General features: G+C 46.3%; 1 protein-coding gene across 1 annotated transcript in view; it reads left to right on the top strand.

The window, feature by feature from the left end:
* The window catches only part of Tgfbr3 (transforming growth factor beta receptor 3), a 186,426-nt gene extending 174,787 nt beyond the window's left edge, over nt 1-11,639 (top strand). The window contains exon 17 of the mRNA XM_052735668.1: nt 8,503-11,639. Coding sequence (XP_052591628.1) covers nt 8,503-8,621 — 119 coding nt within the window. The 3' untranslated portion in view covers nt 8,622-11,639. The remainder of the gene's footprint in view (nt 1-8,502) is intronic.
* Nucleotides 11,640-12,989: the final 1,350 nt, after the last annotated feature.

Here is a 12,989-nt window from a genome sequence, read left to right as displayed (position 1 = left end):
ACTCAGTTCTTTTTAATTTCCACAGTAAGCTCAACTGTGGAACTCAGACCTTATATGGTCTATTTGGGGGTTCAGGCTGCATCTACCTCTGTGTCCAAAACAACCCTTCGTTTGGATGGCTCCCCTCTGCTCATGTTTTCCAGATTTTCCACAGCACAAACCAAGTCGCAGATTTGGATTGCGACTCTTTATGTTTCTGGAATCATTGTTGGTCTAAAAAGGGAGCGTTCCCACTGTCATATAACAACTCTGGACAGAGTGAGATACCTCTTTCGGGTTCCACTGATTCTGTTTAGAGGAGCCCGTTTTAAAACTCTGTCTTGTGTTTAGACATGAGGGAGGAGAGGATGGTTGGGGGTAGGCATAGCTCTAGTCCAAGACTTCTCATCTCTGGTGAGGCGCATCCCAAAGGCATAGGTGTGTTTGTGGCTGTCGGTTCCCAGAGGACCAGTGCTCTTGTGTTTGTTTTGTAGAACACGTTTTTAGCCTCATCAAAATAGTACGTGTATAGTGTGGCACCAGAATTAGTTCTGCAGACTTACTGCAAGACCAGACCCCTCGCTCCCTCACTCTTTTTCTTTCTCTGGAGTAACTTTTTTTTTTTACTCTTGTCTGATTCTTTGGGATATTAACTAACATCTCTAAATAACACAAGTAGACCACTGGATCTTTTCTGTCAGCATCCTACTACAGAAAATGAGGATTTATTTCTACTTTACCTGGATGCCCCAATTATGCATCTGTTTCCTGTAGCTGGAAGTTTTCCTGTGTCCTGCCCGGTCCTGCAGCCGCTCAGACCCAAATAAACACACAGAGGCTTATATTAATTATGAACTGTATGGCCATGGTCGATGGCTCGAGCTTCCTGCTGGCTAACTCTTATAACTAAACTAAGCCTATTTCTATTAATCTGTATGTCGCCACATGTTCTGTGGCTTTACCTGTGTGCCGTTATATGCTGCTCCCTGGACGGCAGGCTGGTGTCTCCTCCGCCTCTCCTTTCCCCTCCTCTCTCTCCAGTTGGAATGTCCTTATTCTGCCTCACCATTGGCCAAACAGCTTTATTTGTCAACCAATCAGAGTAACACATATTCACAGCATACAGAAAGACGCCCCACAGCAGTTTTCTTTTTTACATTGTAGTAGAATCACACTGAAATCTTGGTTAGATCAAGACTCACTGTTTCTGTGATTATGACTACCCACATGCTAATCACAATTTAGCCATTTATCATGCTAGTTCTCTTCTTTTCCCTGTCTGTGTTTTAGTTTCTCCAAGGATCAGTAGCATTTCCTTGCCCATCTCTACCCCACCCCCATTAGTTTAGTTTTCTGACATTATTATCAGTTTGTCTACTGACTGCCAGCTGCTATGATCTCTGAAGACATCCATGCCTGCCACCCATCTTCCTCCACCAGAAGAGAGCTGGAAATGGCTCAGCACTTAGGAGTGCTGGCTGTCCCGTCCGAGAACCTGGGTTTGGTTCCCAGCAACTCACTCGCACACATACGCTCCCTTTTCCCCACCCCTCTTAAAAATAAAACAATTTTTATGCCAGCTGGACCTATTTAGTGTCTTATGCCATTTATTCCAAGCTTTCCTCCTCCTTGGCTTAAAGGGGACCTGGGAAATACATGTTTGCTTTATGTTGTGAGTCTGAAATATCCTCACCTTATAGAAACCCTTGATAGAAGAACATGGTACAGTCTATTAGATCATAATCAATCCCATTGGACTTTTGAAAACACTCATTTTCTTCTAGCTCTAAAGATTGCTGCTGAGGGTTTGAGACCATTTAGCTTTAGATTTCTGACTCTGCCCCTGTGTGATCCGCCATCCCGGCATCATCTTTATAATAACGTCCCTTGATTTAGATGGTTTTCACACTTTGTGCTGGGAACGAACTGGGCTCCCAGCCTAGGAATGCTTGTCCTTCATTCCACTCCTCCTCCTCTCCACCCTCCTTTCTTCTCTTTCTTGTTTCTTTTGGGTGGGGGAGATGCAGGATATCTCAGTGTAGGTTGGCCTTGAACTCACTGTGTGGCCCACACTGGCCTCAAATTTGCCATCCTCCTGTGTCAGACTCTTGAGTACTAAGGTGACAGGCATGTGTCACCTTACCTGGATCACTCACTCATTCTTTCTTGTCTCTCTCCTTCCCTGCCCCTGTTTCCTGTCTTCTCTCATTATATAAATCATTTTATTTGAAAGATGAACCTCTTTAAATAGTCCCCTGCGCTTCCTCATCTCTGTCTTTCGGTTACTTATACACTACCTTTAAATTTTTAAAGAACTATGAGTTTCCTTGCTCTTGCCTCATGCCTGCATCATCCATCTGAAAACTACGGGAGCAGTTAAGAATAGGGAGGTTCTGGCCGTGTCCCCTCCCTGCATCTTTCCTCCTAACTCATCAGGTTTTCCATGAAGCAGGCCTTCCTGTTTCCACCTGCAGAGTATAGGTCTTGCTGTTTCCAAACCTTTTTTTGAAAAAAAAAAATGGGTATTAATAAAATGAGCTGACATAGCAACACGGGAAAAGAAATACTCAAACTTCCTGGGCAGGGCACAGTACTGACACTTTTCCTGAATGTGGACAATCAAATACATGTGGTGTTCTGGAGGAAACAAATGTAGGCTGTCTCTAGAGGACCAAGGCCATTCGGCTTCAGCAGCCATGAGGCTGAGCACTGATGTCCGCAGAGCTCAAAGCGAGTAGATGTCCTCCGGCTCGTCCCTCCAGGTGCGGCACCTTGCTCTCAGCTGTGTCTGGGATTGGGCATTTCCAGTACCCTCAGCGTCACCCTCTCTACAGGGTGCATGACCCTCCCCCCCGGATGAGGATGAGCAGAGGGACAGAGGGAGCTCAGGGGAGCCATATGGCTTCCAGTACAGCAGTTCAGCCTGCTCCACTGTGTGCGGCCCTGAGCAGCTCCTTCGGTGTTTGATGTCTCTATTGCCTGGACTTTTGAAACCGCTGTGACATGAATTGACTGTTTCTCAGCCTTTGCCACTAACGGCCAAGGTTTGGGCTCTTTCGTCCGCTCCGAGTCCCCCAGTTCCCCAGCAGCCCCTAGTGTATTATTGCTGTGGTCTTGGTTTCTGGGATTCTGTTTTTTAAGAGCCCCCTCTCTCTTCTGTCATTCTGGTGAGATTGAAGGAGGGGTACAATCTATGTGTGGTGTGCCTACAAAGCACGATCTCCAGCTGCCTCTTGGTGAAGTCTTGCCCATAGTGGGGTTTGTTGGTATGTATATTAATCTGTTTTTTAAAGGAAGTCCTTGGAAATGACTGGTCAGCTTCTTCTGTGCACAGGGGAAATAAGCCAGAGTACTGATGTGACAGCTGGTGGGGGTCTACATTTTCAGTCTGCTTTCTTCTTCCCGTGTGTATTACACACTCTCCTCTACCCAGCTCCATCTTTCTGACCCTGGGGCTCACTTGCTCACTTGCCTCCCACGGTGATCAAGCCTTCATCTAGCTTGGTGACCTCCTTTTCATGGTAGTGGGGTGGGGGTGGGGGGCTTCACTGACACTCCAGACCTCTAAAAACATGGACATCTGCGGAGAGCCTCCTAACTGAAGCTCTTTCCTGATGCAGTGGGCTTTGGGGGGTGTACTTGGTTTCTGTTCCTGGAACACATGGTGTATTTGGTGGAAGATGGCTGAGTGGAAGCTTGAGGGATTGGAGCAGGCAGTCCTGGGCCAGAGCCTCTGCATTCTCGTTTGCTCTGTGAAACACAGTGCTCCTGCTCATAGACTGTTTTCTGCTTACACCTTAGAGTGGCCTGAAATGCTGACATTTTATGGACTTTGGCATTGGAGAGGCTTTTGATCTGTGTTTCTTGTTTAAGGGCTCACCTCCAGGAACTCATGAAGTAGTCGTCTCCCCGCATTTACCAGGCTCCAGTGACAAGCCTGGCAGCAAAATAAACTAGAGAGCTTTAAGTCTGATTTGTTAACAATAAACTGCATGTAGGACTTGTAAAGGCACATAGGTGGGGTCTGGGGATGTAACTCATTTGATAGAGTGCTTGCCTAACAAGCAGGAAGCCTGGGGTCTAATCCCCAGCACTGCATAAATGGGTAATCACAGAGGAAGAGGCAGGAAGATCCAGAAAGGTGGCTGTCTTCCTCCACCAGGCTCCCCGTCCTCTCCCACTTCTCTTGTTGCCAGACTCGGAGCACATTCCGTTCATCACAAAGTCAAGTTAATGTAAGATGCAGAAAACTGAAGTGCAGCTGGTAGCAGATTGGCCACAGCTAGGAATAAAGACAGGAAACAACAGGCAGGGTATCTGGAAAACCTTTAACTCCCGCCTTGCAGTAGTATTTCTTTTCATCAGAACTCATGGCAACAACTAACCTCCCCCTCCCCCCCGCCTACCTCCCCCCACCCCCACTCATCACCATCATGGGAAGGATCAGGTTCTAGGAAAGGTAAGAAGTGACTGAAAGCTCTCAAACGGAAGGTAGCCTAGCTTGCCTTCCTTAGAGGCCCATGACTACTTGCAGTTAGTGTATGAAAATAACAAAACAAAAAAACAATACCAATTGCTGAAAAATTGCAACTGACACATGGGCTTGAAGGAAAATCTTCCCCCTGCTTAACTATCTCTCAAGAAAGAGGTCCCATAATTTCCGTCTGTGCCAAACCAATCCTCATAACCTGAGACCTCCTTCTATGTCTCACCTAAGTCCCCACCCCTGACATTTAAACTCATTTCCTTACATCCTCACCTCAACAGCTGATTCTGCTCCCTGGAATGGTGCCCAGGACACCTGCACAGTCTTCTTTGGGCTCAGTAACCTAGATTCCTGTTACCTTTCCTCCAATGTTAGTCACATCTCTCATCATGTCTTCCTGGAAACTGTGAGAGAAGACTTAGAGATAAGAATCCACTGAGTGGGGGCTGGAGAGTCTCCGTCTTGAAAAAGAAACTCAAATTTGCCACGTCAGGCAGCTCACTACCGTTTGTAACTCCAGCTCCAGGGTAGCCAGCCTCTTCTTCTGGCCTCTGTGCACACCTGAACACACATGGGCATGCATGCATTGTTACATAGACACACATACATACACATGCCTTAAAAAAAAATCCAGTTGTGAAGATCTGAACAATAATGTGCCAAGCTACAGAAATAAAAGCCATTGTCCTTTTGTTTTCCTCTTTCTAAAAAGATCCTCGGCGTCACCCAGGCCCAGGCCCAGGCTAGGATGTGAGGCAGCGGGATTAGTCCTTGCTTCTCTCATCTCCATCCACCCCACCCCCACCCCTGGTCTAGAGTGCTCCAGGCTCCAAAGGCCCCTCCTGCTGACTCTCTCTTCCCACCCCCATGTGGTTTGAGATCTTAGAAGCACAAAGACTGAACACATAGGTTCTGATGGCTGTTTGCTGTGTGAGGAGCAAGCCATCCTAGAACATTTCACTGAGCCTACTCTGCTCAGCCGGAAGGGTCCTCCCAGCCTACCTCCTCCACATGATGCCTGGTCGGACCTGTCACCCAAAGGATGCTCTAGAAAAACAGGATACTTGTGACACTGTGGTGGGAAGCAGGAAGCCAAAGGACTCCTTGGAAACGGTGCTGGCATGCATGAGTATGTGTGAGTGTGTGTGTGTGTGTGAGAGGGAGGGAGAGAGAGAGAGAGAGAAAGAGAGAGAGAGAGAGAGAGAGAGAGAGAGAGAGAGAGAGAGAGAGGATGTGCGTGAGTGTATGTGTGTGTGAGAGAGTGAGAGTGTGTGTGAGAGAGACAGTGTGAGTGTGTGTATGTGTGTGTGTGCACACCAGAGGTTGACCTTGCATATCTTCCTTGATCGCACTATACCTTATACATTGAGAAGGGTCTGTCACTCAATGCCAGAGCTCACAGATTCCTCTAATCCAGATAGCCACCTGCTCCAGGATCTGGGGAGGGGTTCCCTGACAGATTCTCTCTGATGAACAGTGCCTTGAACTGAAGTGATCCGAGTATCAGGTTAGTGTGTCTCTCTCACCTCGGGGCAGACCCTACACTCTTGAGTATAGGGTCCTTTTATTCTCTCTCTGGGGTTTTACTTTGGGAAGCATTTTTGCATTACCAAGACAAGAGTTTCCAAGACTCTATAAGTTACAAGATCTCTGTTTAATGGGCACTGATTAAAATAAACTAACCCAGCAACAAATTATATTTGGCAAACAGATACCAGGAAGCAGATATTTGAACCTCCTGGGCAGGACACAGTGACATTTTTCCTGAACATGAATCATCAAACATTTGTCCTGTTCTGGAAGAAATAAATGTGAACATGGCACTAGATGAGCAAGGATGTCCTGCTTCAGCTACTAGAGACCAAGCTCACAAGGCCAGCAGAGCCCAAGGGGATGACAAGGAACCTCCTCTTAGACCAGTGTACCCTTGATTTAAATAGGAAGATTTTTTAGGAGGTTCAAGGGTTAGAGATTTAACCCTGTAGTAGAGTGATTACTTAGCCAAGTCCAAGGCCTTGGGTTCAGCTCCAGCACTGGATGGATGGATGGATGGATGGATGGATGGATGGATGGATGGATGGGTAGATGGCGGACGGACAGACAGACAGATAGATAGATAGATTGATAGATGGGTTTGTATGCCCACCTTAACCTTCTAATGGGTAACATGAGGATCCAACTGAGATTGGATCAATATGTGAATTGTAAAGGGGTGTGTGTGTGTGTGTGTGTACACATCAGAATAGTTAAGGGCTGGAAATATATGGGACTATAGCTCAGGGGTAGAGCATGTGCCTGTCATTTACAAGGCTCTGAGTTCAGACTCTAGCACTGAAAAAGAAAAACACGGAAGGGGGAAAGGGAGGGGAAGGGAGGGGGAGGAGAAAGAAAAGAAGATTGTATTATTTTCTAGAAATAATCTCCAAGTTTGGAAAAGTAAATTTTTAACAAAATGATACTACTCTTGGAGCAAGCTTCCTACCCTTGATTACATACACACTTGAAGGGGCAGTGCTGGAGAAGATACAAAATACTCCAGGAAAGAAGAGCATTAAAACAGTGTCTGCCTGCTGCTCGGGAGTACTGACCCTTTCCTCTCTCCATCCCTCCAGTCCCAGAAGAAAAACTAATTAGAAGAAATGCAAGGACCAAATGCACATGCAACAGCCTCAAGTGCTCCGAGGTGGATGCAAAGGTCCATGGAGCTGTGGTTCATAAAACAAGTGTCAGGAAAAACTGAAACCTGACCCGGGGCATGAGCTGTTCTGCATTTTGCAGAACGGCTCTTTTGGCAGAGATTTTTGAGGGGCCCCAGGAAGGCAATGGAAGGAAGGACAGGCCTCTAGTTCCCAAGCTGGCTCCGGGGTCAGAGCCTGCTCTAGCTGCTGCAGTGTTGTGTTTTAAGGAAGTTGAAGGGAGGGTTGCTTATCTCTGGCTGATAGATGTGTATTTCAGCAGGACAGGAAAGAACTCATAAACAGACTGGGCCGCTGGGGGCTTCTCATTGGTGGGGGTTGGAGACTGCAAACGAGAAGTTTGAGAAGTTTGGCATGTTTGTTTTGTTGCTAAGAGTCTCTATCACTTTCCTCTACCTAGAGGTTTTTTTTTTTTTTTTTTTGCTTTTGTTTTTTTGGTGTGAGGCCAGTTTTACTGAAGAGACTAGACTGTAGGGCCTCTTACACAGTTAAATGCAAACCATGTGTGTGACCTGAGCTCTCCTCCCTCTCCAGAGCGTTGCACATTTGGCACAAAGAATGGGTTGAGCTGTAATGCAGTGGGGTGTGTAATGACAAGTGGGATGCTTAACGTGTTGGGAGATAGACGCATTGAACTCAACAGAAGCCCGAGCGAAGGAGGCTGCTAGTTGGCAGCCTTGCCCCAAAGGGTTTTCCCATAGCACTCCCCACTCCTATTTCTCAGGTAGGTTTCATGCTGGGTCCATAAAGCTTTTCGTGCTGTAGCCAGGGCAAACTCTCAGCCACACTAGCCCAGTTTTAAACAAGGCCTTGAAGAAAAGGGCTTGGGGAGAGAGAGAGAGCTCATGCCTAGTGTGTGCACAGCCCTAGGTTCCATCTCTGGCACAAAAAGGGGTTGACCAGTACACAGTTACAAACCTACGTAAGCCATTATGATATCGTTTTGTGACTAATTGTATAACTCAGTCGTGTGGTTCTTGGTCATGAATTTGTTAGATGGTTGTAGACGGCTGTGCTTGACTATGTGGTTTCCTGGTATTCAGAAGGTTCACCCCCGAGTTGTAGGCCCTAGAATCCAGAGTATTTATCATCAGCCACCACAGATCCTAGCTATAACTGGCCAGATAGAAAGCACTCTTATTGACTTACAAAAGCAAGAACAAACAATAAAATGTATAATGCAAGACCCTCCAGCCAATCTGGGTTAGCTAGCTGCTTTTGCCTATAGTTAAGAAAATGTCACCATTTAAAATGTCACACCAGGTAAAATGTCAAAGAAAGCGGGGGAGGGGGCATTCCTTTCCAGAATGCATGTGTGTAACATGTCCTTATTAACTGCAGGGGAGACCGCAAGAAGGCAGCAAGTCCCTACCTCGCCACCGGCCTCAGAAAACAGCAGTGCGGCCCACAGCATCGGCAGCACTCAGAGTACTCCATGCTCTAGCAGCAGTACGGCCTAGCCAGAGCCAGATGCCCACCGCCACCACCAGGGCAGGGCCTGATGCCAGTGCTGCGTGTCCAGACTTGGAAGGCTTGATCTGGGTTCCCTGTAAAGAGAGAGTGAATTTCAGTGTACAGATAGCCTGTTGTACCCACCCCTCATCACGGCCAATGTAAATGTGACCCCTGGACATCTGTCACACACAAAAGCTAAGCTGGTGGCCTTTTCCTCCAGCCCCTCACAGGATGAGGGTTTCAATGTGAAACATGCTAGTTTTTTTTTTTAAAATGCTGCTTTGTCCAGGTGTCCAAACATCCATCATTTGGGTCATAAGTTTTACCCAGAGTAAAGGGGATAATGAAAGGAAGACAGAGGGTAGAACCAGGGAGAAATGGCCAAAGATCCTCTAGCTGAACTAAGATGTAACATAGAAGAAATGTACCCTCCATATCCGATCTACATCTCTCTCTGGGTACCCACTTCTGACCTGCCACACCCTACATGGCCCCCTGTTTAGCTTGCTAGCCTTGGAGGAGCTATACCCTGCCACTTGTCAAGGCAACATTCCTTTCTTGGGCCAAAATGAATGCTGATTCCTGTTCCTCCGCACACGCACACACATGTCAACTCCATAAGTGTCTTAAGGCCAAATTTGTTTATTCTTACAGGCATACAAAAACAGAAAATGGCCAAAGTATAGAACAACAGGTTTATGCCTGATTCTGACATTTTGTCCTAATGTTTAAACTTCAGGGGGGTGGGATCCATTGGTAGGTAAGTGAGGGAATTTGCAAGGTGCTGTGTGCATTCATATGGGCATATAAACACAAGTGTGTGGCATCTGCACGTTGGAGATATGACTACACCCTCCTGAAAAATGTTCTGTGCTTCCAGAGTCGGAACATGAGTTATGTGTGGTAGACTATCTGGACTCTGAGCACATGGACCTTTCTGATGAACCCTTTTATAAAAGCCAGACCCTTCCAGGAGGTAGATCCTTAGGGATTGCCTTGGGTCATCATGATGTCACCAGTTCTGCCCTAAGGATGCAGAGAAAAGGAGAAGGGCACTAACGTTAAAGTATCTCATAAAAAAAGGGTTTCAGATGAACTTCCATCAACAGAGTAGTATGATGCCACTTAACAGTCAGAGCTCAGTGACAGCTCTTTGCTAAAACTGAACCCCAGAGGGGACTCTCCATGCCAGACCCACTGCAAATTAAATAATATTGTTTTTCCAGAATTCCTCCAAACTTAAGATTCCATAATTAGAATGAGCTAGATTCTCGCCTGAAATACGAGCAAACTCCACTGCCTTGAAAGTCAGGCAGTTGTGCCTGGGCGTCGTGAATGAAAACTTCAGTAGAAACCCAGCAAATGAATGGAGATGGATAATCTCTCAGTCACTGAGCCTTAGTCTAACTGGATGGATGGATGGCATGGCTTTTAGCCAATTGGGATAATTTGAACCAAAGCAGATTCCTTCAGGGCTGACAGCTTCAGATTGATGCATTGATACATTGAAAATATTTCAGATTTCCACATATAAGTGCAAATGGTATGAGATTAGAGAACTACTTTTCTTTAGTTCATTGTTTTGTAACATGAAGTTGTCATTGTGGAGGACCTAGATTATGCTACCTGTGTTTAAAAGTAATGCGCTTTGCCTAACCTTCAGCAGAATGTAATTGTTAAGTATATTCTATGTATAAAGATGTTTAAAGATGTCTTCAAAGAAGACTAGAGTCTTTAAAACACTTATAGCTATATTTTACTACAAAAATCTGTATAAAGATATATTTAAATGTTTTAAAGAAATTTAAGTTACTCCATATGAAATGTTTAATTTCAGTTACTGTGAATTCTTCTGATCAGTTACTTTAAAAAAAAACTTTTCCATCTTGTTAAAAAGAAAATTAGCTATGGGAAGGTATTAAAAAATTTCATTTCCTAGATGGATGGAGTTAAATTTGTAATATATTTAAATGTATATTTTTGAGAGAGATACTACATTGCCAATGATTTTATAATCTTAAATTAACTTACAAATGAAAAGATTTTTAGGAGAAAGAAAAGAAAAAAATCGCCTTTTATTTCCTTGGATGTCATTATCAGAAGTATTACTCAGCTCAAGAAACCCGATTCCGTATTGGAGAATGTATTAAGTATTTCTGAAGTGTAAGCTGGGGTCTCCTCCTCGGCCTCTGGTTACAGTGTTGCTGACTGCTTCACCCTTCACAGATTTGATACAAAGTGCAAGCTTTAACTTCGTAACTATTCTGCAAGTTTGCTAAGACTGGCTGAACCCAGTTCCCCCCTGCAAAGTCTTGTGTTTCTGGGGAACCCCACGGTGATCAGAGGCCACGCTGGACTGCTCGAGTCCAAGGTGACTCTGTGCAGCGCCCTGTAGCTCTTTGTGTTGTGGTGTTCGCCAGCTGTTAACGCTGCATTTTCAAAGGTTGGAGTTTTTTTCCTGCCTGAGCTGGTCATGTAGCAGGTATTTTTCCTAAACACAAAATGGTCTCTTGCTTGTCTGATAATGAGATTGTAAATCCATTTCCTGTGTGTGTTCTCGGCAGGCATGCCTGAGTGTGTGGGGGTGCGCAGGCGCGGGCCCTTCTTTTTGTGCTGTAACTACCTCATGGTTTGAATGATGAGTGTACTGCTGGTTGTGTTAACAGAGCACATTTTGTCGGGTGAGTCGTGTATGCAAACTTTTTTTTAACCCTGTTTGTTTTATTCGGGGGTTCATTCATAAAACTGACATATTTTTCTAGGAAGGACTATTATCAGTTTCCAAATACAATACTCCTCTATTCTGGTTTTTCCTGAATGAGCCTGAAATTGTTACTGTTTTTCATCTATGAGGGTAAGAGCGTACCCTGAAAATCCCTGTGGCCAGTTTGAACACCCCTACGGTAACCTTTCTTGTTCTGTGAGTCAGCGTCTTTGTGACCTTGCTTAGAGGTATAGTTTTGATAACCACAGTTTTAATTCTTTTATCTGTGCATAATAAAAAGATATATATCAAGTATTAATTGATGTCTGTCTTGGTCATCACTAAGTTCTCCCCTTGGGCTGACACAGCTCTGATTACCCCTGCTGCAAGAGGACCCATGAGGAAGATGAGGGGGTGGAGGGGGGAGGGGGGAGGGAGGGAGGAGGGGGGAGGGAGAAGGGAGGGAGGGGGAAAGAGGGGGTGGAGGGGGGAGGGAGAGGGGAGGGAGGGGAGAGGGAGAGGAGGGAGGAGGGAGGGAGAGGGGAGGGAGGGGGGAGGGAGAGGGGAGGGAGGGGAGAGGGAGAGGGGATGGAGGGGGAAAGGAGAGGGGATGGAGGGGGGAGGGAGAGGGGATGGAGGGGGAAAGGAGAGGGGATGGAGGGGGGAGGGAGAGGGGATGGAGGGGGGAGGGAGGGGGAGGGAGAGGGGAGGGAGGAGGGAGAGGGGAGGGAGAGGGGAGGGAGGAGGGAGAGGGGAGGGAGGGGGGGTGGAGAGGGGAGGGAGAGGGGGTGGAGGGGGAGGCAAGGGCCCGAGGGGCAGGGGGTGGAGGGCTGTGTCCAGAGTTCATTTCTTGGCCTTCTGTACTCCTCCCTAGAGTCAAGGGGCGGTGATCATATGTATTTAGGCTCCACTCTTTCCACCTCCCCAGATGTTGAAGCTACTTCCGGTACTCACTCTGTCTGCCACTAGCTTCTTCCGGTCGCCCAAGGCAGAAACTAGGATATAGCTGGAGCCTTCCGGACACCACACCCCAACTTACTAAACCTAGGTGTCGTTCCCCTCGAGAACACCACTTTCAAATGATGAACTTATTCCTCCTCCTCCTGTTACCCACTGCCTGGGAGCCATCCTCTCTCCAGCTAAGCCAACCACAGCAGCCTCCTCACCAGGAACCAACTCTCTCTTGCTTTCTTCTAATTCTTTATTCACCACACAGCAAAACTAAAAACATGCAAATTGTGTTACTGCCCAACTTGAGCCTTTTAAGTAATTCCCTGTTGGCCTCACTTTCTTCCTAGACCCACAGCCAAAGTAGAGCAGCTCCTGCAAAGAGAGTCACAGCCGCCTCTCAATGCCTCCAGCCACTTCCCTAGAGGAACAGTGTCAACCACCTCAGTTCAAACCCAAACTCGGATGTTTTCACAAATAGGGATTTTCTTCTGTTCATAAAAGTAGTGTCACAATAACAAACTCTGCCACGAGTCACATCACACAGCATGGCTCTCCCACTAGATTAATAGAGAGAGACTTCATGCTTCTTGATGGCTGCATACTGTTCCCTACAGTGAATTAAGCCTAATAACTGGTAATGGACTTTTAGAAGTATTATTTTTCAGAGTTCTAACAAAATTCTCTGCTGTAGTTATCATTGTGTGTGCATCCATATATA

The sequence above is a fragment of the Peromyscus californicus genome, unplaced genomic scaffold (genome assembly GCF_007827085.1).
Source record: "Peromyscus californicus insignis strain IS unplaced genomic scaffold, ASM782708v3 Scaffold_13__1_contigs__length_99412109, whole genome shotgun sequence".
In the NCBI taxonomy this organism is placed as follows: domain Eukaryota; kingdom Metazoa; phylum Chordata; class Mammalia; order Rodentia; family Cricetidae; genus Peromyscus; species Peromyscus californicus.
This window is presented reverse-complemented; position numbering and strand designations above follow the sequence as displayed.